The 24,812-nt window shown below is 37.9% G+C and overlaps 1 protein-coding gene across 4 annotated transcripts in view; it reads right to left on the bottom strand.

Annotated features, from left to right (window-relative positions):
- Nucleotides 1–24,812, bottom strand: part of LOC149927193 (NACHT and WD repeat domain-containing protein 2) — a 169,761-nt gene that overhangs the window by 127,495 nt on the left and 17,454 nt on the right. For 2 of the 4 annotated variants that reach the window (XM_090159550.1, XM_090159549.1), the window contains 3 exons: nt 12,967–13,229; nt 4,440–4,731; nt 957–1,128 (listed from right to left, as the gene is read on the bottom strand). In XM_090159550.1, coding sequence (XP_090015676.1) covers nt 957–1,128; nt 4,440–4,731; nt 12,967–13,019 — 517 coding nt within the window. In that variant the 5' untranslated portion in view covers nt 13,020–13,229. Of the gene's footprint in view, nt 1–956; nt 1,129–4,439; nt 4,732–12,966; nt 13,230–15,006; nt 15,165–16,823; nt 17,059–24,812 lie in introns of those variants that run through there. The other 2 variants (XM_090159547.1, XM_090159548.1) reach the window with 2 other exon arrangements.

The following is a 24,812-nucleotide window of genomic DNA, read 5'->3' as shown; positions in this document are numbered from 1 at the left end:
TTCTGTGCAAACTATAAGCTCAGGCGGTGAATTAATGTTTATAGCCCGCGATTTCGGAAGCGGGGGCTGAACCCGCGCGTATCCAATTTATTGATTCTTCTTCCTTTCTCTCTGTCTCTCTTGGGAGCACGACAGGAAACTTCGCGGAAATCAGGAGGACACGCCTTCCTCCAAAGCGGTTGCTCATTCTCTCGGGTTCTCCCTTTTTGATCCAACTGGTCGAACAACTCGCCGCCACTACGCCATCTTGGATCGTGGCGCCATCTAACGCCGGAGTTAAGAAACTTTGAAGAGGGTTAATTTTTCGATTTAAATCCAAATTCGTACATTTTAATTTTAACGATTCTTTTTCAATGTTTCTTATAGTATTTAAGTATTAAAGCGGTGTATTTTGAAAAAAAATTGTATTGAAATTTATAGATCCGTAATGTACGTTGTTTTGATTTTAGCCGAGAGATGGCGTTAGGTAGTAACGTTATTTATCGATTTTACCGGGAATATATTTATTCTGGGGACATTTGAGTTGGGATTACGAACTATATAGGTTGATTAAATATTAATCTTCGATCTCTGGAAGCTATAATTTGGAGATTATATTACGTTTGGACGAGATTAGATCTTATATAATGGTCGTTTTGACCCTGAACACACACTGCTACGTCGCTTTTGAAACACTACAGAGTCGAAAAGACCAAAATGAATCCAAATTTTGGAAACCAATTTTGAGAGTTGAAATTTCGCTTAATAAGGTAACAATAAGCCGCAAGCGTTGTAAAATCTTTTATAAACAAATTAATTTAATAATAAACAAATTAATTTAATAATAAACAAATTAATTTAAAAATTAATCAAACTTAAATAAATGTAAGGCGAATTTAAAATATTTAAAATTATATGAAATGGAGAGTAATACAAATTCTAATTAATTAATTATGGTAGAACAGAAAAAAATCAACCTTTGAAACCAGCGCAGATGTAGATGGAAATCTCCCGGACAGATGTCGCCACAGCGGCGTCTTTCACTTTTCCCATCAACAAATCGAGTACTGGCTCCGGAAACTGTTGCAAATTTGGAAGCCCTTGCGCTTCCGGCGACGCGGCTCCCCTGAATCGCGGAGTGCCACCATCCTACGATCATTGACAATCCAACGACAATTGTAATTATCATTTCCAACGGGATCCAGAAATGATTTTGAACAGAGCAGGAAATAGAAAGAACAAAAATTTCCAATTAATAACTTTTAATCCTATAATTGGCTTAAACAGGGTGGTTCAATTTGATCGCCCCAGGCATTTTGCTCAAAAACTATATTACCTAGAAATGTGGAACTTTTATGATGTACACTATCGAAGACGGTCGTTGTTGTTTGTAAATTTCAGCAAAATCGTGACATTTTTCACGGTTTTGGAATAATTTATTTAACGCTAAGTGGTAGACGAAAACTGTCAATGATCAAGTTGTAGAACATACTAGAAAACCTTAAATGTCATTGGTTTGATTGTAATAAATAGGTCAATTTGTCGATGAGATAATTAGGTCATGAACAAGTTGGTAGTAGGTGGCCTAAGCCTTTTCACAACTAATTTAAAAAGTAACCTATTTAAATTTTAATGTTTGTATGACTGCTAAAAGTTACGTTTTTTAAACTAATTTTTTTATTGGTTATTAATTTTGAGAGAAAAAAACAATTTCTAAAAGTGTTATACAATTTACAAATGTACCAGTCTTATACTAAATGAGGATCAATAATTCCAAAACCCGAAACGCTGTAATAATTATCTTCTTCGCTAGTGACTGGGGTCTTATAAACTTTCTCCTTCACAAATCCCCACATGAAAAAGTATGGCGGTATCAAATCTGAACCGTTCCTTCCAATCCAACGCCTAGGAAACTCGGTGTTAAGAAATTGTACCACACCACTTTGCTGCTGAGGCACTGTCATGCTGGAACCAAAGGTGTGGGATGTCGATCTAAGTTACATGTTCCAACGCTACTGCAATTTCATTCTGTAGGAAAGCCAAGTAGGACCAGTTTGCCAAAGTCCAATCTAAGTCGCGTTAGTCACCCCTCACCATCGTGAAGTGCTTGGTGGTGCGTGGAACGGTATGGATGAAAGATACGGTGGTCAAGAGCACTCCAGACATAATACGTCAACCAGTCCAAATCGGAGCATGCCATTTCTATATTTGCTCGAGGGTAGGCGACGAAGTCGGCGATGGCTGTGTCTTTCATATTAATGCGATGATGTCCTCGTCCACCATCATCTTTATAGTCAAGAATAGCACGGATAATAGTGTGGTGATCTGGTCGACTGCCATCATAGAACATTTGAATTAACTGACTTACTAGACGCGCGTTTTGATGACCATCATCGTAATATAACTCTACTGTCCTGGACCGTTGTTCACGGCTATAACGAGGAATACTGAAGTACGTTGAGATAATGATTTTAGTATCGGTGACGGCGCACTTTAAATACTTAAAAGGAAACCTAAATTTAAGTGCATATGCAAAAAAAAAAGCTCTGGGAAATCAGTTGGCATAAATTAGACATTTTTATAGACAACCTCCTTTTTAAAATTTTGTAACCCTTTCGAAAATTGTTTTTCTCTCAAAATTAATTACCAATAACAAATTATTCAAAAAAACGTTAATTTTTATCAGACATGCAAACTTTACAATTTAGATAGGTTTCTTTCAAAATTAGTTGTGAAAAGGCTCAGGCCACCTACTACCAACTTGTTATTTGTCATGACATTTACCTATTCCAACCAAACCAATTTCAATTAAGGTTTTCGAGTTAAAAAATAAATATTCCCAAACCGTGAAAAATGTCATGATTTTGATGAAATTTACAAATAACAACGACCGTCCCCAATAGTGTACATCCTGAAAATGTTTGGCTAAATCCATAGTAGGAGGTATGGACTCCTGGTAAAATATCTGATAAAGAGGATTATTAAAATGTTTAGCCTTTTCAGATTGAAGGTGCTGCTATAGTTATACCTAGGAGCAACAAACACAAGGAGTACGCAGCTAGCCTTTAAACACGCTAACGAAGGGTTGTGTACGAATTTCATTGGACGAGCGTCAGGAGCCTTTACACTGAACGTTTTACGGGCGGGGGGAAGACAATTTCCGAATTTTCCCCTTCCGACGGCAGCAGGTGCTAAAGCGTCTAGCCAATGAAAAATGTACACAAGAAATCCACGACTTTTGACGGGTTGTGTTCTCCTTGTGTGGGGTGTTGTGTTTGTTGCTCCTAGGTTATACTCTCTTTAATAGTAAATAATTTGTATTCTAAATTGAAAACTCTGCAACTTTTTTGTAACGTAACTAGCGCCATTAACCTCTTATAAATCTGGCCATAAATAAAGCAACCTAGCGACCAACGAGATAATTTAACTTTCAGACGCATGATGTTTATAAAGAAGAACGCGTCTCTGACTTTTAGCATTGTTCGCTAGATGGCTCTGTGGTAACTTAAAATGCGAATAAAACCGTGCTAAAAGCGAGAGGCAACAGTTACTCCTCTTTCGGGTGCATACTTAATCGTGTTAAACGCTATTAAATTTTTAATCCGTTTAATCACGATATAATCATTTAATCGCGATTTAATCGACTTGATCGTGATTAAATCGATTTCTTAACGATCTTAGTCGTGACAGAATCGGCGTAATCGTGACTTAATTATCTTAATCTCGATTTAAATCACAAGTTATTCCTTTAAATCTCGATTTAATCAACTTAATCGCGATTTAATAAACTTAGTCGTGATTAAATCAATTTTATCACGACCTAATTTTTGTAATATATTTATTTTTTAATCGTGATTTAATCGATTTTATCACGACCTAATTTTTGTAATATATTTATTTTTAATCGTGATTTAATCATCTTAATCGTGATTTAATTATCTTAATCGTGATTTAATCGGATTAATTGTGATTTAACTATCTTAATCGTGACTTGATCATCTTAATCGTGATTTAATTATTTTAATCGTGATTTAATATTGATTTGATCTACTTAATCGTGATTTAATTATCTTAATCGTCATTTAATCGGCTTAATTGTGATTTAATCGGCTTAATTGTGATTTAATTATCTTAATCGTCATTTAATCGGCTTAATTGTGATTTAATCGGCTTAATTGTGATTTAATTATCTTAATCGTGATTTAATCGGCTTAATCGTGATTTGATCATCTTAATCATGATTTAATTATCTTAATCGTGATTTAATAGTGATTTGATCTACTTAATCGTGATTTAATCGGCTTAATCGTGATTTAATTATCTTAATCGTCATTTAATCGGCTTAATCGTGATTTAATTATCTTAATCGTGATTTAATCGGCTTAATCATGCTTTAATCGATCAAGGGTGCAAATTTAATCATCGAAGTGATGATTATTTTTCAATGAATCGCTACTAACCCCGAGGTTGGCGCTGTTGGGGGTGACAGTAACTCCGGAAGGAGAGGAAGAGGCGTTGTAGTCCGAGGTTTCCGGTTTAGCCGCTCTGTGGATGCCTTGGTTGGCCGACGGCGGCTGCGGCGTCTCCTCGATGGTGGCGCCACCGGTGGCGTTGTTGAGAGCGCCTCCAGAGTTCCTTTTCCTGGCGGTAGCATCGGTCTTCTTTCGATCCGATGGCGGCGAGCCCTTCCCGTACGGAAGGCTGTCCGTCGACAGCACTGATTGACGCCTCTGCTCATCCGGAACGGTCAAACTGTACCGACGAAAGACACGGGTCGTCGCCCCCGTTAGTTACTTATTGCATCACTCACGACCAAGGAGTAAAAAACACCAAGAGGACACGTCAATGCGAGGAATGTCTTTAATTAAATAAAAAACCGATCCTTCGTTGCTTTTTTTCCATTAAAATGCACTTAATGAAGTTTTATTTTATTCTTATTAATTTGGCTATTGGTAACTTGCTCGTAGCTTCGTAGGCATACGTCATACAGGGTTGCCAAAAAAATTTCAGATTCAAATTCCCTGTTTCCCTGCCTATTTTAAGAGATTTTCCCCGACTCTTCCCTGTTTTCCCTGACTATTTTAATAGATTTTCCCTGACTATTTTAAGAGATTTTCCCTGACTATTTTAAGAGATTTTCCCCGACTCTTCCCGGTTTTCCCTGCCTATTTTAAGAGATCTTCCCCGACTCTTCCCTGTTTTCCCTGACTATTTTAAGAGATTTTCCCCGACTCTTCCCTGTTTTCCCTGACTATTTTAAGAGATCTTCCCTGACTATTTTAAGAGATCTTCCCTGACTATTTTAAAAGATTTTCCCTGACTATTTTAAGAGATTTTCCCCGACTCTTCCCGGTTTTCCCTGACTATTTTAAGAGATCTTCCCTGACTATTTTAAAAGATTTTCCCCGACTCTTCCCTGTTTTCCCTGACTATTTTAAGAGATCTTCCCTGCCTATTTTAAGAGATTTTCCCCGACTCTTCCCGGTTTTCCCTGCCTATTTTAAGAGATCTTCCCTGCCTATTTTAAGAGATTTTCCCCGACTCTTCCCTGTTTTCCCTGACTATTTTAAGAGATCTTCCCTGACTATTTTAAGAGATTTTCCCTGACTTTTTTAAGAGATTTTCCCCGACTCTTCCCTGTTTTCCCTGACTATTTTAAGAGATCTTCCCTGACTATTTTAAGAGATTTTCCCTGACTCTTCCCGGTTTTCCCTGACTATTTTAAGAGATCTTCCCTGACTATTTTAAGAGATCTTCCCTGACTATTTTAAGAGATTTTCCCTGACTATTTTAAGAGATTTTCCCCGACTCTTCCCGGTTTTCCCTGCCTATTTTAAGAGATCTTCCCCGACTCTTCCCTGTTTTCCCTGACTATTTTAAGAGATTTTCCCCGACTCTTCCCTGTTTTCCCTGACTATTTTAAGAGATCTTCCCTGACTATTTTAAGAGATCTTCCCTGACTATTTTAAAAGATTTTCCCTGACTATTTTAAGAGATTTTCCCCGACTCTTCCCGGTTTTCCCTGACTATTTTAAGAGATCTTCCCTGACTATTTTAAAAGATTTTCCCCGACTCTTCCCTGTTTTCCCTGACTATTTTAAGAGATCTTCCCTGCCTATTTTAAGAGATTTTCCCCGACTCTTCCCGGTTTTCCCTGCCTATTTTAAGAGATCTTCCCTGCCTATTTTAAGAGATTTTCCCCGACTCTTCCCTGTTTTCCCTGACTATTTTAAGAGATCTTCCCTGACTATTTTAAGAGATTTTCCCTGACTTTTTTAAGAGATTTTCCCCGACTCTTCCCTGTTTTCCCTGACTATTTTAAGAGATCTTCCCTGACTATTTTAAGAGATTTTCCCTGACTCTTCCCGGTTTTCCCTGACTATTTTAAGAGATCTTCCCTGACTATTTTAAGAGATCTTCCCTGACTATTTTAAGAGATCTTCCCTGACTATTTTAAGAGATCTTCCCTGACTATTTTAAGAGATTTTCCCTGACTCTTCCCTGTTTTCCCTGACTATTTTAAGAGATCTTCCCTGACTATTTTAAGATATTTTCCCCGACTCTTCCCGGTTTTCCCTGCCTATTTTAAGAGATCTTCCCTGCCTATTTTAAGAGATTTTCCCTGCCTATTTTAAGAGATTTTCCCCGACTCTTCCCTGTTTTCCCTGACTATTTTAAGAGATCTTCCCTGACTATTTTAAGAGATTTTCCCTGACTTTTTTAAGAGATTTTCCCCGACTCTTCCCTGTTTTCCCTGACTATTTTAAGAGATCTTCCCTGACTATTTTAAGAGATTTTCCCTGACTCTTCCCGGTTTTCCCTGACTATTTTAAGAGATCTTCCCTGACTATTTTAAGAGATCTTCCCTGACTATTTTAAGAGATTTTCCCTGACTATTTTAAGAGATTTTCCCCGACTCTTCCCGGTTTTCCCTGCCTATTTTAAGAGATCTTCCCCGACTCTTCCCTGTTTTCCCTGACTATTTTAAGAGATTTTCCCCGACTCTTCCCTGTTTTCCCTGACTATTTTAAGAGATCTTCCCTGACTATTTTAAGAGATCTTCCCTGACTATTTTAAAAGATTTTCCCTGACTATTTTAAGAGATTTTCCCCGACTCTTCCCGGTTTTCCCTGACTATTTTAAGAGATCTTCCCTGACTATTTTAAAAGATTTTCCCCGACTCTTCCCTGTTTTCCCTGACTATTTTAAGAGATCTTCCCTGCCTATTTTAAGAGATTTTCCCCGACTCTTCCCGGTTTTCCCTGCCTATTTTAAGAGATCTTCCCTGCCTATTTTAAGAGATTTTCCCCGACTCTTCCCTGTTTTCCCTGACTATTTTAAGAGATCTTCCCTGACTATTTTAAGAGATTTTCCCTGACTTTTTTAAGAGATTTTCCCCGACTCTTCCCTGTTTTCCCTGACTATTTTAAGAGATCTTCCCTGACTATTTTAAGAGATTTTCCCTGACTCTTCCCGGTTTTCCCTGACTATTTTAAGAGATCTTCCCTGACTATTTTAAGAGATCTTCCCTGACTATTTTAAGAGATCTTCCCTGACTATTTTAAGAGATCTTCCCTGACTATTTTAAGAGATTTTCCCTGACTCTTCCCTGTTTTCCCTGACTATTTTAAGAGATCTTCCCTGACTATTTTAAGATATTTTCCCCGACTCTTCCCGGTTTTCCCTGCCTATTTTAAGAGATCTTCCCTGCCTATTTTAAGAGATTTTCCCTGACTCTTCCCGGTTTTCCCTGACTATTTTAAGAGATCTTCCCTGACTATTTTAAGAGATCTTCCCTGACTATTTTAAGAGATTTTCCCTGACTATTTTAAGAGATTTTCCCCGACTCTTCCCGGTTTTCCCTGCCTATTTTAAGAGATCTTCCCCGACTCTTCCCTGTTTTCCCTGACTATTTTAAGAGATTTTCCCCGACTCTTCCCTGTTTTCCCTGACTATTTTAAGAGATCTTCCCTGACTATTTTAAGAGATCTTCCCTGACTATTTTAAAAGATTTTCCCTGACTATTTTAAGAGATTTTCCCCGACTCTTCCCGGTTTTCCCTGACTATTTTAAGAGATCTTCCCTGACTATTTTAAAAGATTTTCCCCGACTCTTCCCTGTTTTCCCTGACTATTTTAAGAGATCTTCCCTGCCTATTTTAAGAGATTTTCCCCGACTCTTCCCGGTTTTCCCTGCCTATTTTAAGAGATCTTCCCTGCCTATTTTAAGAGATTTTCCCCGACTCTTCCCTGTTTTCCCTGACTATTTTAAGAGATCTTCCCTGACTATTTTAAGAGATTTTCCCTGACTTTTTTAAGAGATTTTCCCCGACTCTTCCCTGTTTTCCCTGACTATTTTAAGAGATCTTCCCTGACTATTTTAAGAGATTTTCCCTGACTCTTCCCGGTTTTCCCTGACTATTTTAAGAGATCTTCCCTGACTATTTTAAGAGATCTTCCCTGACTATTTTAAGAGATCTTCCCTGACTATTTTAAGAGATCTTCCCTGACTATTTTAAGAGATTTTCCCTGACTCTTCCCGGTTTTCCCTGACTATTTTAAGAGATCTTCCCTGACTATTTTAAGAGATCTTCCCTGACTATTTTAAGAGATCTTCCCTGACTATTTTAAGAGATTTTCCCTGACTCTTCCCTGTTTTCCCTGACTATTTTAAGAGATCTTCCCTGACTATTTTAAGATATTTTCCCCGACTCTTCCCGGTTTTCCCTGCCTATTTTAAGAGATCTTCCCTGCCTATTTTAAGAGATTTTCCCCGCCTCTTCCCTGTTTTCCCTGACTATTTTAAGAGATCTTCCCTGACTATTTTAAGAGATTTTCCCTGACTATTTAAAGAGATTTTCCCTGACTCTTCCCGGTTTTCCCTGACTATTTTAAGAGATCTTCCCTGACTATTTTAAGAGATCTTCCCTGACTATTTTAAGAGATCTTCCCTGACTATTTTAAGATATTTTCCCCGACTCTTCCCGGTTTTCCCTGCCTATTTTAAGAGATCTTCCCTGCCTATTTTAAGAGATTTTCCCCGCCTCTTCCCTGTTTTCCCTGACTATTTTAAGAGATCTTCCCCGACTCTTCCCTGTTTTCCCTGACTATTTTAAGAGATCTTCCCCGACACTTCCCTGTTTTCCCTGACTATTTTAAGAGATTTTCCCTGACTAAATTCAATGACCATTTTCAGAGATTTTCCCTGACTATTCAATGACCATTTTAAGAGATTTTCCCTGACTAAATTCAATGACCATTTTAAGAGATTTTCCCTGACTTTTTTAGGGCCAAAATTTTTAGTTTATTTTATATTTTATTAGAAGTTAATAAATGTAAATGGACTTGTATTTCAGTAAAAGTTTTTGGAATGTTGAAAAAATTGGCCAAACTTTCAAGGAAATAAATGATAATCATAAAATTTGAAAATTACCTTCAAAAAGTGTCAAAAGAAAATTGAATTCCATGACTTTTCCCTGGCGTTTTACAAATTCTTAAAATCCCTGACTTTTTAGGCCCATTTTAAAATTCCCTGACGCCTGGCAACAATGTCATAACTAAGCCCCGCCTTGAAACGACCACCATAACATTAATTTCACGTCACAGATCACGAGGTAAAACGCCAAATAATCACGTGACCACCATGGACGTCTTAATGTCATGACTCACCTATACGCGTTACCATGCCAACGAACACAAGCCACACCTACGAGCAAGCTACGAATAGATAGCGGTTAAAATTCTATCTTTAATGAAAGCTTTGATAATTATTTATCAGGTTTGAAAACCAGTGTTTTCGGCCAAAATAGTTATTATTTAACTTATGAATTGTAAATTAAACTAAATTATATTATATTATACTAAGCTGAAATTTAAAGTATGTTTGCTTCCTTCGAGGAAATCGTCAAGAAGTAATATTTTCGAGAGCCTGGACCTGCAAGGACTGTTTATATAGTGCTTGTTGAAATAATGGAAACGTTTCACCTGTAAACAGAACGTCGTATTTTTGCTAAGCCTTATGTCAAAAAAGTTACCTGGTTAAAAGGGAACACTGGTTGCATACCGTATGGTCAGAAGTAAATGAACCGAAGTTATCAGACTGCTAAACTCCCCATGTTGGAGGCGTTTTCCTTATGAAGTTACATTTTTACCTAGAATTTGAAATTTTGCGCGCTCCTAGGCCGGAAAAAAATGTTGTTTTTATTAAACCATTTTTTACACATATAAATAGCTATACCCACAATTTCCAAGTGCAATTCATCACGTCAAAAGACGGGGATGGAAATTAGCTTTTATTTGACTCGATTTTCTCATCATTTTCATAAGGAAAACGCCTTCCGATTCTGAGCGCTATTTCAATAACTTCGGTTCATTTATTTTTATTATAGTTGAAAAGTTTCCATTATTTCAACAAATTTCTTGGCAATTTCCTTGAAGATGTTTTATTGATACGTCTATTTTCTCAAACTGACATTTAAGCAGTGGCGGATACAGAAAAAACTCAAGGGGGGGGGGCGGGCTTAAAGCGTCTTGAGTTGTGGGCGTAATAACAAATCATCAAGTCACCGCGCTTGGTGCTGGGCCACCCGCGTCAAGGGGGGAGGGGGGGGCATATGTATCCGCCACTGCATTAAGAGACACAGAATCGTTTAAATATTCAGGTAGCTTCCATCTTCTCAAAACACGTGATTATGTTGCTCCACCCTGTCGAGAGACTTAAATCGATCCCACTCAACGTTTGTAAGAATATACAATATATTCCATCTACTGTAAATTCTTATCATAGCAGACGAACTTTTGTGATTACACTATCGCCATCTTAAAGCAACTGTCGGCTCTATCATTGCCACCTGTATTATGATAAGGCCCTTGTTATTACAGATGGCAATGAATATTGCCGATTCTTCGAAAAAACGACTTTACTGGAGAGCGTGGTGCCATCTATAAATGGCAGAGGAAGCTAAAATTCAAAATATTGAAACGATAACTAGCCAGTGAACCATTGTGGAGTATTATAATTAGACAACTTATACTATACTTAGTGGACTTTAACCTAAATTATATATCCCACATAAAATTTAAGTTATTGTCAACATTAAACACGAGGCAATCAACGCGCGGGGTACCTTTAGGTCCCGCCTTTTGGGTCAAAATGTAGCTTAAGCATCTTGTTTTGATGTCGACGATAGCGACATCTGTTGAAAAAAATAGCTACTTAACGCTGAGCTGACACTTGCTTTAAGATTCATTTCTGAACTACTATTTAGAAGGCGACAGTTTCTATAGTTCCGAGAGCTTTCTTAAAGGCCTTATAAATCTCGAAAAATATTATCGACCTGATTACTTAGTTCACACATACGCTACAAACGAATTTGGTGCTGCACGGAACTTCCAGATAACAATGGCGAGGTAGACTCCTTCGGCAGCTAATTTTAGCTTCAAACAAATTCTTAGTTAGAATTAAAATGCTTTCGTAAAGAAAATGGACGCTTATTTGGGAAAATTAACGATAAATTATGGAATCTGGATTGATTTTTATTGATAATTTCTATTGGTTTCTTAAGGTAGTTATTTTGAAATACGAGATCAAAAACGGGTTAATAATAATCAGCACCACCTTAGGCCTAAGGCATCAAGCGACCCATTCACTCGTATTTAACACTATCATTCTACGAGATACACTACTAACTTGTTGTCAGTAGCTGACGTATAGTTTTTCGTCTATGTAGACGTGGTTTAATTAATAGTTCAGCAAAGAATCGAGGTATGGCGCCACATTCAGGATCGGCTCCTTATAAATAAAATCGACTACTTATTTAGTAAAATATTTTTTCAAGCTTTGTAAAAAGTGGACCCAAACGACTAAACTAAACTAACTAAATAAAAAATTCTTAATGATATCAGAAGTTCATCAAAGTACGATAATCAGCCATTTTCGGTTTGAATAGATGCAGGTTTAAAACTTCTGGATTAAGCTGATGCTTTTTGATTTATCGTCACTTCTCACATCACCCGCTAGGAGCAACAAACACTAGGAGAAAGCAGCTAGCATTTAAACACGCTAACGCAGTGTTGTGTACCAATTTCATTGGACGAACTTTTACGCTGTATGTTTTACGGAAAGGGGGAAGACAATTTCCGAATTTTCCCCTTCCGACGGCAGCAGGTGCTAATGTGTCTATCCAATGAAAAATGTACGCAAGAAAATGCACGACTTTTGACGGGTTGCGTTCTCCTTGTGTGGGGTGCTGTGATTGTTGCTAATAGGTGGAACCATGTAAAATGAATAGGCTAATTCAGCTTCCAACGGATACAAGTTAGTCCCACGCGAGATGTCATAAAAATCAAAATTATGTAAATAAGGCGGTGAAATAAATAGGCTTGTGACTGAAACCGACATATTTGGTTTCTGCCCATTAGTTTGTTGGTAAAATTTAAAGGTCCATGATACAATATTTAAATCATAATTATAGTAGCTCTGAATTTTTACATTTATCTTAATTTTAATTGGTTGCCTTTCATTTTCCAGCCCTGTAGTTTCTGCAATGCGCAATAGATGGCACCATGGTAAAACATAGATTTCTTAATTACTTTTGAAACTAATGACATTGGCCACAGATGGCGCCATGGTAAAACGTGGCTTTTTAAATTAACTTCAAATGCAACAGATGGCGCCAATAGTAAAAAGTGGCTTTTTAAATTAACTTCAAATGCAACAGATGGCGCCATGGTAAAACGTGGCTTTTTAAATTAACTTCAAATGCAACAGATGACGCAAATGGTAAAAAGTGGCCTTTTAAATTAACTTTAAATGCAACAGATGGCGCCATGGTAAAACGTGTACTTTTAACTTAACTTCAAACGCAACATAGCACGTACATACAGGTTCGTCTACTAAGAAATACACTTAGCTTGATGAACTGCTGATGATATCGATAACTAGAGAGGGAGTGGGAGTGAAGAGAGAGAGGTTGATGGTATCTCTTACCCTCCTTTGTTTTTCTCTTTCTTTTTCTGGGCAGAGGAGCAACTGCTTCCCATGACCTTGAGCGAGTCTTGGGAGACCTAGTCCCTCCCAGCAGTCTCCTGGTCCTCCTCCTGCAGCGGACGGGAGGCGATCCTAACGCGACTCCGACGATGTCCAGCACTTGGCCACCGGACATGGGCACGCGCCGCAGCTGCCCATTGTCGACACACTCATCTCGAATTTCTCAACACATCCTCGTTTTCCTTTTGGCCTCAGACAGAACCCTTACAAAAGAAACCAAACAAAGAAAGAACGGTAATTGTAACTTCCCAATTTAACACAACCTAGTCAAACACCAATTTGTTTCATTATCGCGAATAAAAGAAGAAAAACGTATCGATTGAACGCGTTAATTATCGTTTCTTTATTTTATAGGCTACGAGTCGGGACTGTTTACTTTTCAATTGATCGGTTACGCTTACAGACAATTTACAATAACGGCCCAAAAGAAATATATGCAAATGAACGTAGCGAATAAATATATTTTTTTATTGGTTTTTATTCCCAACAAATGGCATTCTCTACGCTTTTTCTCGTATAGATTTTTAAGGGGTAAATCGCTGTACCCATTGCATTAAGAAAGGCAAAATATCTAGTACATTTGGCGGAAAATACTATACCGACTTTTCAGTAAATCGTTGGTGGGAAATTCGAATTTCGCCAGGTTTATTTTAAGCATTAGAAGAATATTTGAACTATGGTTGAAATTTCTAACACCATACACTTTTCGTTTTTAAAATTACATTCTTATGCTGGCTGGATTAATGAAATTCACCAAGACAACCTTACCCCTCTAGCACATGAAGTCGTTTTAGGGTCGGGGTACGGTCGAAAAGTCGCTTTATAGTCGACGACCAAATGCCGACCTAAAAACGTCCGAACGTTTTTTGACACTAAAACCGTAAATCATTATTTGGGACTATTTATGGTCAGTATGCCTACCATTATCCAACTTAAAATAGACCTTACATTTAATTATTACCCCTGTGGCACAAAGGGTCGATTTAAAGTCGCGCTTTGACAATTAATCGTTCAAAACTGTGAAACTTTGGCGATTTAATAAAACAAATTGAAATATTTTTAAAATAACTTCCTTTCGGTATTATATTTTTTTCGAAAAAGATTATATATTCAATCTGAGATTGTTTCCTTATTAAAAATCTCTCAGCTCAAGTAGGTTACATTCGTATAGCTAAATATGTTAGGCTAAGATATTATTAATGAAGATTCAATCGTTACTTTTACTAAGCCCCAAAAAACTCTAGAACTCTGTACTCTAGATTCAAGAGCTTTCCGATTGACGGAAATAAACTCATTGTTTCACTCCCGTTCATGGGACTTGACCAACTACATACATGTATATAGCTATATTTACGGTTTTATTTGGTCATTTTCAGTCACTTAAAATCTCAAAAAGTAAGTCGATTCGACGTAATGATACAGTACATTCTAAGTCGGGATGACGTCGTTTCGGAGTCGGTTCTTAGGTCTATTAAAAGGCGGTAAAGAGTCGACGTTTTGTAGGCGGCCGACCCTTTTACCCCTAGGACATTTCGACCCTAAATCCAAAGGTCGGCCGACTTTAGTGTTTAGTACCTTTTGCCGACGTCGGCCCGACTCTAATTTGCTACAGGGGTAGATATCGAAGAATTTGAAAACAAATACCTCAAAGTCGTAATTAATAGATAGATTAAACCACCGATAAATTTCCCCTACATGTTTGATTATTATCTTTTTTCAAGATGTAAATCAAAAAATATATTTTTTGATGTAAATTAATAATATTAAAGTTTACGGTAATATTATGATTGAGTATTTAGGACGTAATTTAGGGGATGGGGTGAACCTGGGGACTAAAATACATAATTAATTGTTATTTATTCGTTGAGTACTTGAGCTTCGAAAAAAATTAATTTTATACCTCAAAATACTAAAATTAATTAAAATTAAAGTATAACCCAGTCATGCAAAATATTATCCTATTTTATAAAACGTATTTACCGTGCAACTTTTAATCCATTTTCCAAAAGTTTATAATCTCTTTTGTCGGAAATTCGATCGGCCGAATACGACCACGGTATCAGGCAAGAGAAGTCCGACTCTCAGGGGCGGCGACGGATCAAGTCGGAGAGAGAGAGGAGAGCACGTGCTTATCCCGGCTGGAGTAAAAAGAGCGCCTCTGATTCGTGATACTGACGTCAGAGGACTGTCGCTCTGACGTCATTCTCGTCAACTCGCGCGCTTTTTGCGCATTCTATTCTTCGAGGCGCTTCCTTGAATTTTTATAACGCGACTTGGCGCGTCTAAGCCTCGGCCACGACGCGCAACAGTGCTTTCCATTTGACGTCACGCGAACTCGTAAAAAAAACACGGGTTAAATGGACGGCTAAGCGAAATGGTTTATAGGCTATCCATTTCATTTTGTATTTATATTACTCGCTTATCACTGAAAATTAATCGATTTTTTATCTTTTTGGGGTATAGTACCCCTATTAATTTTGGCAATTAGCACAGATGGAGATGGAATAATTAAGGTCTTGGTTACTTTTGTTTAACGATATGTAAAACTTTGAAATTTTTGTGACAAAATAAAAGTATTTTCCCCCGGAATCCTACCACTTTATTTAATGGTTTGATATATAAAACATACCTACCTACCCTTGGACTAGCTCTTTACAAATTGCACTCTAGTCCAAAGCTATCGCTATCAAACAAATTATCAATGCAATATTAATTTAAAATAATTTTATATTTAAAAAACAGATATTTTTAGTTACTATCCCTGTTTAAATTACTTTAAATTATTTCAGATTAATTAACTAATAATTAAAAACAAAATATAATATCTGAAAATAATTCGAGGAAAAAAAGGGTAAAATATGATATCAAGATATTTTTAACCGATTCTAACTTTTCCCGGATTTTATTGAAATTAAGATAGTTTGAAGAAAGATACGGATTTTTAAGTATATCAGGTGTGTGGTAGAAGCTTGGTTAACAAAATTAAATATAAATGTTATATTAAACGCAGAAAGATATCTAAACATATATTTCAACCATTTAAAATTTGCATGCACTGAAATGGCAAAAAAAAATTAATTTGCTATATAATTTTAAACCAAATTTTTTATTGCTTTTAATATACCCCAAAATATTAGCTTAACCTTGAGTAACCAAATGAAACGGTTGTAGCCCTAATACAGGAGCTACGGTTAAAATTAACTCCTGTATATTTTTTTTTAAACGTGTCGTACAATAATTATAAAAGGCATTTTGTTTTACGTCAACCGTTTCAAAAATAATATTTGATTTGAAAACAATACCCGTTTTTGTGACGCAAATACGAGGGGAAATATTGAGCAATACATCGAAAAGTAAACATTAACGGTGTCGTATTAACGTACGTTATAGAGTTTTCATTTTAAAAACCCGAGGGGGGGGGAATAGTTGGCCTAGTTAATAGTTAATTTCTAATTCGTAACAATGTGTTGGAGAAAGCCATACGATATGATATACACGATACAAAGAGACCAGAAAAATATTTAAAAAATATCTTATAATTTAAAATAAATAATACGCTTGAAACTTGAATTTTCCGCTACTTCACGCGTGACCTTGTGCGAAAATTAATAAGCTACAGTAGAAACGCCGGGTTAACAACAAGCAAAACTACTATTGAATAGAATGATATAACATCAAAGGCGAGATTTAGTCGGGGATGGAAGGGGGATCGTATAACCCTCCACTAGGGGTCGGCGACGGGTGATAGCGGATCGGTGATAAGGCTATAAAAATAGTAAAGAAGAGGGCTTGCTTACCTGCAATGTTGATTCGAATCTGTTTTGCTAAAACTCTGTTTCAGGGTCGTTTAATTTCAATCCGTAGAGCGCCTTCACTGGTATCGCGGCAAAAAAAGGCCTTTCAACGGACCACTATCCAGCCACACCCCGCCATCTTGGTCTGGTATTAACGGGAGCCCCGGTATCCACTGCGCGCGGAATTTAAACTACCGAGTTAGTATAATTATACCATTTACTTTCCTCTTCTCATTCGCCGTGTCTAATGCCGCGCGCGGTTGCGAAATTATGGGAGATGGTAACCGCAAAACGCTGATTTAAATTTTTATAAAGGTTTACCGTAACTTTTTCATTGTTAAAAACGATTTAACTAATTTAAAATTTACGAATTTTTATTATATTTCGTCAGCTGTATGGTTAAAGTCACTATTTTGATGCAAATGATTGTACACTTTTTGAAGAAAGAGAATAATCGATACTGTTCTAGTATATTATATTCCGCCAAAATAGTATGAAATATACTATGATATGGTATTTTCTACTATTAAAACTTTGGGCCGTGTCGCGTATCGATCGCTAGCTACATTAGCGTCGTCATTTTAACTTGACAGTGTTGACAAAGCCAGTATTGTGGTAGTGGGCAATCTGAGCAAAATAAACCGGGTATAGTTCGTATATAACTGTTCTTTGGAAGTTGGCAGGTGATGCGGCGACGGTGGCGTTAGAGGGAAAGTTTGCCTCCCATTGATAGCGTTTTGTGAAGGTCGTGGATGTAAATAGGGGAATGGCACGAGCGTTTTCCCTCTAGTCAGAGCGCCGCCTAATGGATTTTACTCGAAACGCGTCCCAAAGAACAACGCGGGGATGAAGCGAGGAGTACGTAGGATACGCAAATGGGCAATTTCTCGCGACTATTTTAGAAGTAAACCCACTGAGTGGAAGAAAAGCGGCTCGAAATGAACCTATAATAGACCTCGACACTCGTATTGCCGCCAGCGCAATCTAATTTTAAGCTGAGGGGCAGGGGATGTTTTCGTAGCGGCTCAAAGGATGTATTTTTTCACCTGACCGATTAAATTGTGCACGATAATCTAGACATTCAACTCTTCAAGCCGCTATATGTTGATAACGTGTTATTTTTTCAGCAATCTCGCTATGCAGGACGCGAGTTCGATGGGGTTTATTAAATAAGTACTCGGAATAATTAACAGACCGACGATGGCTTTTGATAAGAAGCGGAAGAAAAATACCGGGTTTCCGACGATTGCCCTGCATTTAGAGTTTATTTACCGTATGTTTCGCGCGCTTTTAAGGACAAGCAAATGACTAGAAAAAGTCGGCCTTGGACTAATTAATACAGATTCACCAGTTACGTAAGCCATTCGCGCTAACGTACGTCTCCATGTAGTGAGAAATGGTTGGCGCGTGTTATATCTAGCTTAGAAATTAACAGCGTGATTAACACTAATGAACCAATTTGGGCCAAACTTCACGTAGCTCGTCCTCTTCCGTCACGTGACTCTCCGCTTCCCACGTGATTATGTAGCCCCTTCCTCAAAATTCAAACAATACTGGGACCCTTTAAGATATTTAAACTGACGTAGGCTGAAATTTTGGCGGGGAGTAGGGCTGTGCGAGTACTCGAACAACATCGATTACTCGGCATTTTTTAAGGTTGAGTACTCGAATAAGCTGCTCTAAGTTCAAAGAGGGGTTTTTGTAACTTTTTGGGGTGGAAATAATAAACGGTACCTTGGGGATGGATTACGGATTGGTTTTGTTTTGGAGTGTCACTTTGATGTCTCTTCACGAGTTCCGATATCGGCCGGCGTTAGGACTCAGAAGTCTTAACTTCCTAAGCAATATACGGACAGACGGTACATTAATAATTTAAAAAACATTTATATTGTATTGTTATTTTACTATTAATCACTATAATTCGGCTAGTAGCCTAGTATACTAAACTTTTATATCCCACTAGTCACTATAAGGTTACTAAAGTTGTGGAAACTGTGGTTCATTTAAATTAAAGGAATATTTTCAGCATTGAAAGTTGGTTTATACGCATTTTAAATTTAATTTACTAATTACTTAAATAAAACCAACTCCTAATCAAGTACTCGATAACCCAACTCGTTAAAAATATTACTCGAGGTTTTTTCTGAATTACTTGACTCGAATAAGAGAAAATTTCCCCTTAATTAAGTACTCGATTACTCGACTCGACTTCAATATTACTCGACTCGAATAAGAGAAAATTTCCCCTTAATTAAGTACTCGATTACTCGACTCGACTTCAATATTACTCGACTCGAATAATCAATGAAAAAAATTCGTACTCGATTGCATAGTGGTGAGACTTTATACGGGGATATTTCGGCTCCCCTAATATGTAAAAACCGAGGGGCAGCTCACTCCAATGATTATTAGGACACCCTCGTATGATTAAATCATGATTAGATTAGATTAAAATTAAATCTGTAGCTTTGGCTGTACAAAGATTAAAAATGATTAAATCATGCTTAAATTTTTAATTATGATTATAAGGACATCCTGTAACAAAGTGATCTGCCCCTCGGTAAAAACGCTTATTCCTATCCCTCTACCGGCAAAAAATGCGAAACTCAACCTGGGAATTGCGACGATATCACATATGGAACGATCCTGTTACTGTAACGCGAGGAATCCTTGGCTAGCGTCTCTTGTTGCCATTAATATGCACCACCCTACTTCCTTGCGTCTGTTTTTTTGAAATCGAGACAGTAAATCAGTAATATCAGGAAACTATATAGGTATACACTTGGAATGTCTAAGGAAGATTTTTACGGTCGTGATGAAGCTCGTAGAAACGGTCGTGTCTTAAAGCGGGAAAACTCACGATAAAAACTCTCGCCCCTCGCTACCCTAATTCGACGAAAACTCGTCATTAAGCCTAGTCATGGTTATTATATTATTAGCTTACCCGATTATCTATTATATAACCATACAAATACCCGAAATTAGGTATCACTACACTTATTTCGCGAAGAACATTATAATTACTTCAAAATATTAAGTACGATAACAAATTGAGGTTTTGAAATTCATCGTTTTATAAGCTTTTTTTGCGCGGGAAGATCGCCTATTTGTTACCATGACGACGCATTCTTTTCGCATCAAACCTCGAGCCAATGAATTTCAAATGTCGTGTTACGTTTTACACTTGACGTAGTTAAGGCCCGCCTTTTTCTCGACGCGCTTTCGTATCACCGTCCCAAAGGAACCTTACACATTCAAAGTGTATACCTCTAGCTTCCTGGTAATATCGTTAAGAGCTGTAAGATGGCGTAACCTTGGTCCAAAAACTACAGGGCCCGAATTATAAGTAAGAACCCTATAGAGATATTTTAGTGACCACGTGACTAACGTCATTAATGCTTTTTAGCATTGAGAAACCCCCACAACATGGCGACCGTTTCCACTGGTAAAGCTAGGGAGAGCAGACGACGTGATACATCTCTATTCTCGCTTCGCCAGCCAGCGATCCTACCGAGAGAGTAGAGAAACGTTTACACCCAAATACAAAGCAAATGGCAGCTAATACAGTGGCGTAGCGTGCATTTCTTCCACCCGGGGCCATCCCTAAATTTTCCGCCCCCCCAAAAGTAGGCAAAAATTCTGTGATACTCTGTTGATTGCAAAATGATTCAAGTCGTTAAAAAATTAAAATTTTATTCTGCGTGTTTTTTTCAACGCGAACTCTTTAATGCAATGGTCAATATTAATTTGTACCTCTTGTTCGATTGCCACGATACCCAGATTTGTTAATCTGAACGACATTGTAGATTTTAAATAGTAACTGCACCGCGCTTCTCAATAACAATAACTGACGTTTCGTTCGAGCCGGTTAGACTCGTCGACTGTTTTCTGTTGGCGTTGTTGCAGTGTTGCCACACCGCGCGCTGCCCGGCTAGACTGGTAGACTGTTCTGTTGACGGCATAGAAATCTCATAAACACAGCGCAACAATGGGTTGACCAATTCGCTACTTCGCACACAGCAGTGGGTTACATGAGCGGGGGCTCTAGCATCGGAAGCCAGCACCTTAACTACATAGGTGAGATGCCAAAGCCCTTAAGAAAAGGTGGACTAAAGGGGGACAACGGGCACACTGCGGTCCAGCGTAACCCGGCACGATCGGCACCGTAGATCCCAATGGGCTCCACAAAGCCGGGAAACAGGGCCACAGCGCCTCATAGGAGACCCGCCGCCCAACAGCAGGCAACCAAATCCGCCTAGGCGACAGGATGCCTGGCCCCTCTCCATTAGCCTGAGCCGAAGCTTAGTTTCCAGCCCTTACCTGACCGAAGTCGGAGGTCGGAGATCGGACCATTTGATCTCAGCTAACATCTCCCGGTGTGCCACCGCCCTTATGGGTTACAAGAGCCGGACCCCGACTCCTCGGTAAAGCCACAGTTATTGAACACTCAGACCCCTTAAGGGCCTGTGACAACACTGCAATAGTCGCCTGCCAGCGGCTGCCGCCAATGTCACTTTTCTGACCCAGAATATCGGCCGGCCACGTTGGTTTCAATTTGCCAGGCCGCCCCCTACATCTATGCCGCCCGGGGCCATGGCCCCCTTTGCCCCCCCCCCACGCTACGCCACTGAGCTAATATTCTAATCAGTTTACTTGAAGCCACCATCTTTAGAAGAATATTTTTAGATTTGACGCTTTTTAGCGAGTTCGCACGTGGAGAAAATTCTCATAAAGAACTCTTCTCAAGAGAAGAATTCCTTCTTAGAATTTTGGCGCGCCCAAGACGAGCTAAAGATATTAAGCCTAACGTCGTTCTCTTATATTGCGCGCGTATTCAATATTTGAATGCCTTGATACTAAAAATCGTAATTTTTAATTGTCACTCCTGAAATTAGTAAATATTAGAGTTGTTACTTTTCCGGAAAAATAAATTCCGGAAAAAGTTCCAGAAATTTTTTAATTTAAAAAATTGAAACATATATTACTTTTTAAGGGTTTTTAATGTTTTTAACTTTTATCGATATAAAATGTTTAATAACAGTAAACATACTACAAAACATTAATAATGTTACATTTTTTATCAGTTTAAACTAGTCTAGAGGTTTAGTTTTAATTTTATATTCGAAACAATGAGGCCAAAATGCAGTCTTATTTAAATTTGCAAACAATATATTAGACTAATCATAGAATGAAAACTTTTTTTATTTTTTTTTTCGGATTAAATGGTTTTAATATTAATTGTTGTTTTGTCTCAAATGTTGGAAAATCAATTATTCACGACCGAAAACTTTCGCTACGCCCCCTTCGGTTCGAAATTGAAACCTAGATAGCTAGCGGCTAAAGCAGACGCTATTAGCTTTTCCTCATGGTTATTCGTTAATTTTACTTTATTAATAATGATACTTGCATTTTAAATATAATTTTTGCATCGTTTGCTTACATTTTGATAAAGTTTTAAATTCTTATGACTTATTAATTTGCCGGTAGCAGACGCTAGATCATAGGCTCTACGCCACCTAGACTCGTTTCGGAGGCGAATAGCATAGAGTAAAGATAGCCATAATTTAAAATAAATATTTACTGAAAATATAAATGGGTCGGTAGCAGACGCTAGCCCAGCCAACATTTTGCTTTACCCGTCCGAATTAAAAAAAGGAATTTATTATCATTTGAGTTACGTGACTTTGTCCGATCACTTATTTGTTTTTAATAAAATGGGATTGATAAATTTATGATACGCCATATTCACCATTATTTATGAATATGCCTATTTCGGTAAATTTTGCACTAGTCAAATTGACTAGCGAGCCCCCCAGATTTCGATTAAAGTGTTGGTTGCACGAAAAATCTATAGTAATAAAAACGAAAGAATGCGGGCTTGTTTTGAAGCCCTGGACGTTTTCTTTCCAAAAATTTCATTGTCGAAACAAATTTCCAAGCCTAAGTGTACTAATTTTGAGTCCGAAACTGACCTTTTTTTTCTCTAGAGTTCGGGAAGGGCTAGGGCGAAAAGCCATACAGCCCACCTTTTTCGCTCCTCAAAATCCTGAAATTTTCCGCGAATTTTTCTCCTCCGTAGTACGAGCAATTTGGGGCAAATCAAAGCTGTAGTTTTATTCCTAAAATAGAAGGAACTGAAGTGGAGGGATTCTGTTTACTTGTAGAAGTTTTCAAACCAGAGGTTTTTAATCTTAGGCTTATTATCGAAAAAAAAATATTTTTTTTACGGGCGCGCTACGCGGCGCGCGCGACATGACGTTTTTATGCGCGAGGAACCTTCGGTTTCATATCATTTTTCTACTACGTAGGCTTGTGTATGCCTATTTCAATTACTACCGCGTAGGACTTTTTCCTGGGTGTTAAATCAACCCGCTTTTAATCCCAGATGTAAAGAAATGTATTACAGACAATTAGCCAATGATACGCTTCGCATTTTCTGACGTCTAAGAATTTTAGAAATTGTAATTTCGCCGAAAAACACGATTTCCACCATTTTGACTTCTTTTTATAGTAATTCAAAGACCGCTAAACCGATTTTGATTAAATTTTCTGTACTTGCTATAAAATGTTTGCTCTTTCTAATGAATCATTAATTAACCATAGCTAAGATTTCGTGCAACCAACACTTTAATTTTAATGGTCAGAGCATTTATTTTAGTAGTCAAATGCCGTGACTAGTGCCTTATGTTCAACACTGGTCATAGCACGGATGAAATCTAGCTGCGGACGCTGCGAAAGACGATATTTTACAAAATTTACAATAAGCATAAAAGCGTTCAACAAGATCCTACGTCACGCTTAGGAACGGCTTAAACGAAAATAATTTTTCAGATATTTCTTTGAGCTATCTTTCGTGAATCAGAAGCGAAGAAACAGGTGGTCGTGTCCTTAAAATGTACCCCACCTGTCGAGAGGCTTGTACGGGCCTTCATAATAACGTAGGCAACGGTATGAGCGTTTACGAGCTCCTCAGGGCATTTAAGTGTCATCAAAACGTCTCTGTATTAATTAATTCAAACATCGGCTGTCGCTCGCTGACATTTTGAACTTCATTTTCAATCAGAGGAGACAATAATATCGGAAAATGACAGTTCGCAGTCAAAAGGTTGAAACGCGACCATCAATGACAGATATGGCGACAATACAATTCAATATTATAACAATTTCTTACAGAGAAGAATTTATCTACGATATAAAAGTGAAAGATAATAATAAAACTCAGCTAAGCTAATACCCAAACTGTAAACAACCAGACAGACTTAGGTCCACTAAAGACTAGTGAAGGCAATTACCGGTGGCCGGATTTAATTGCGTAGGAGGGTGGTGGGCAGGTGGCAATCCTTTCATGCCACGTAAGCCAAGAGCTCCCTACACTTACAATAACCGTTAACCTCAGCAAGTTTTTATGCAAATAAGAAACCGCAGAGCTCGGAGGAAAACCCCTTTAACCAGCAGGGAGGGAACTTAAAAACTCAACGTGGAAGGATTGGCTGCGAATACTCATCCATTTCCACCAGATGGCATCGGTCCCGGCTCCTCTCGCTGTGAGGCGAGAGTGCTAACCACTTCGCCAATATGCACCTCAGCATTCAGCTTTTCTTGGGCCCCTTATTTTTTGGGTAAATTACTAAGACAATCACAGAACGAATTGTGCAGGAAAAATAATTAAGATCTGAAATTTTATGGTACAAGTTTGTGTGCGTGATGTTTGACGGTGAGAATAATGATGGTTCTATGCATACGCATTTTAAATTGTAATGTCATTTTTAACCGAGCTCCAGGTCATTTGGCGTCTATAAGTTCAGATTATAGAGGGTAATATTCCTATTTACTAATTTCATTGCCCTTTTTGGATATTTACTGAATTTAGTAAATATTTGACGTTTATTGGTCGAGCGAGGTGTTAGGCTTAAATAATATTCATAATTTATTTTCAAGGGCCACAAAAATCTGGTTAAAAATTCAGTAATTCCTCTTCAGTATTTTCGAGCT

The sequence above is a fragment of the Leiobunum rupestre genome, chromosome 9 (assembly GCF_980474605.1).
Source record: "Leiobunum rupestre chromosome 9, qqLeiRupe1.1.hap1, whole genome shotgun sequence".
NCBI classification, from domain to species: domain Eukaryota; kingdom Metazoa; phylum Arthropoda; class Arachnida; order Opiliones; family Sclerosomatidae; genus Leiobunum; species Leiobunum rupestre.
This window is presented reverse-complemented; position numbering and strand designations above follow the sequence as displayed.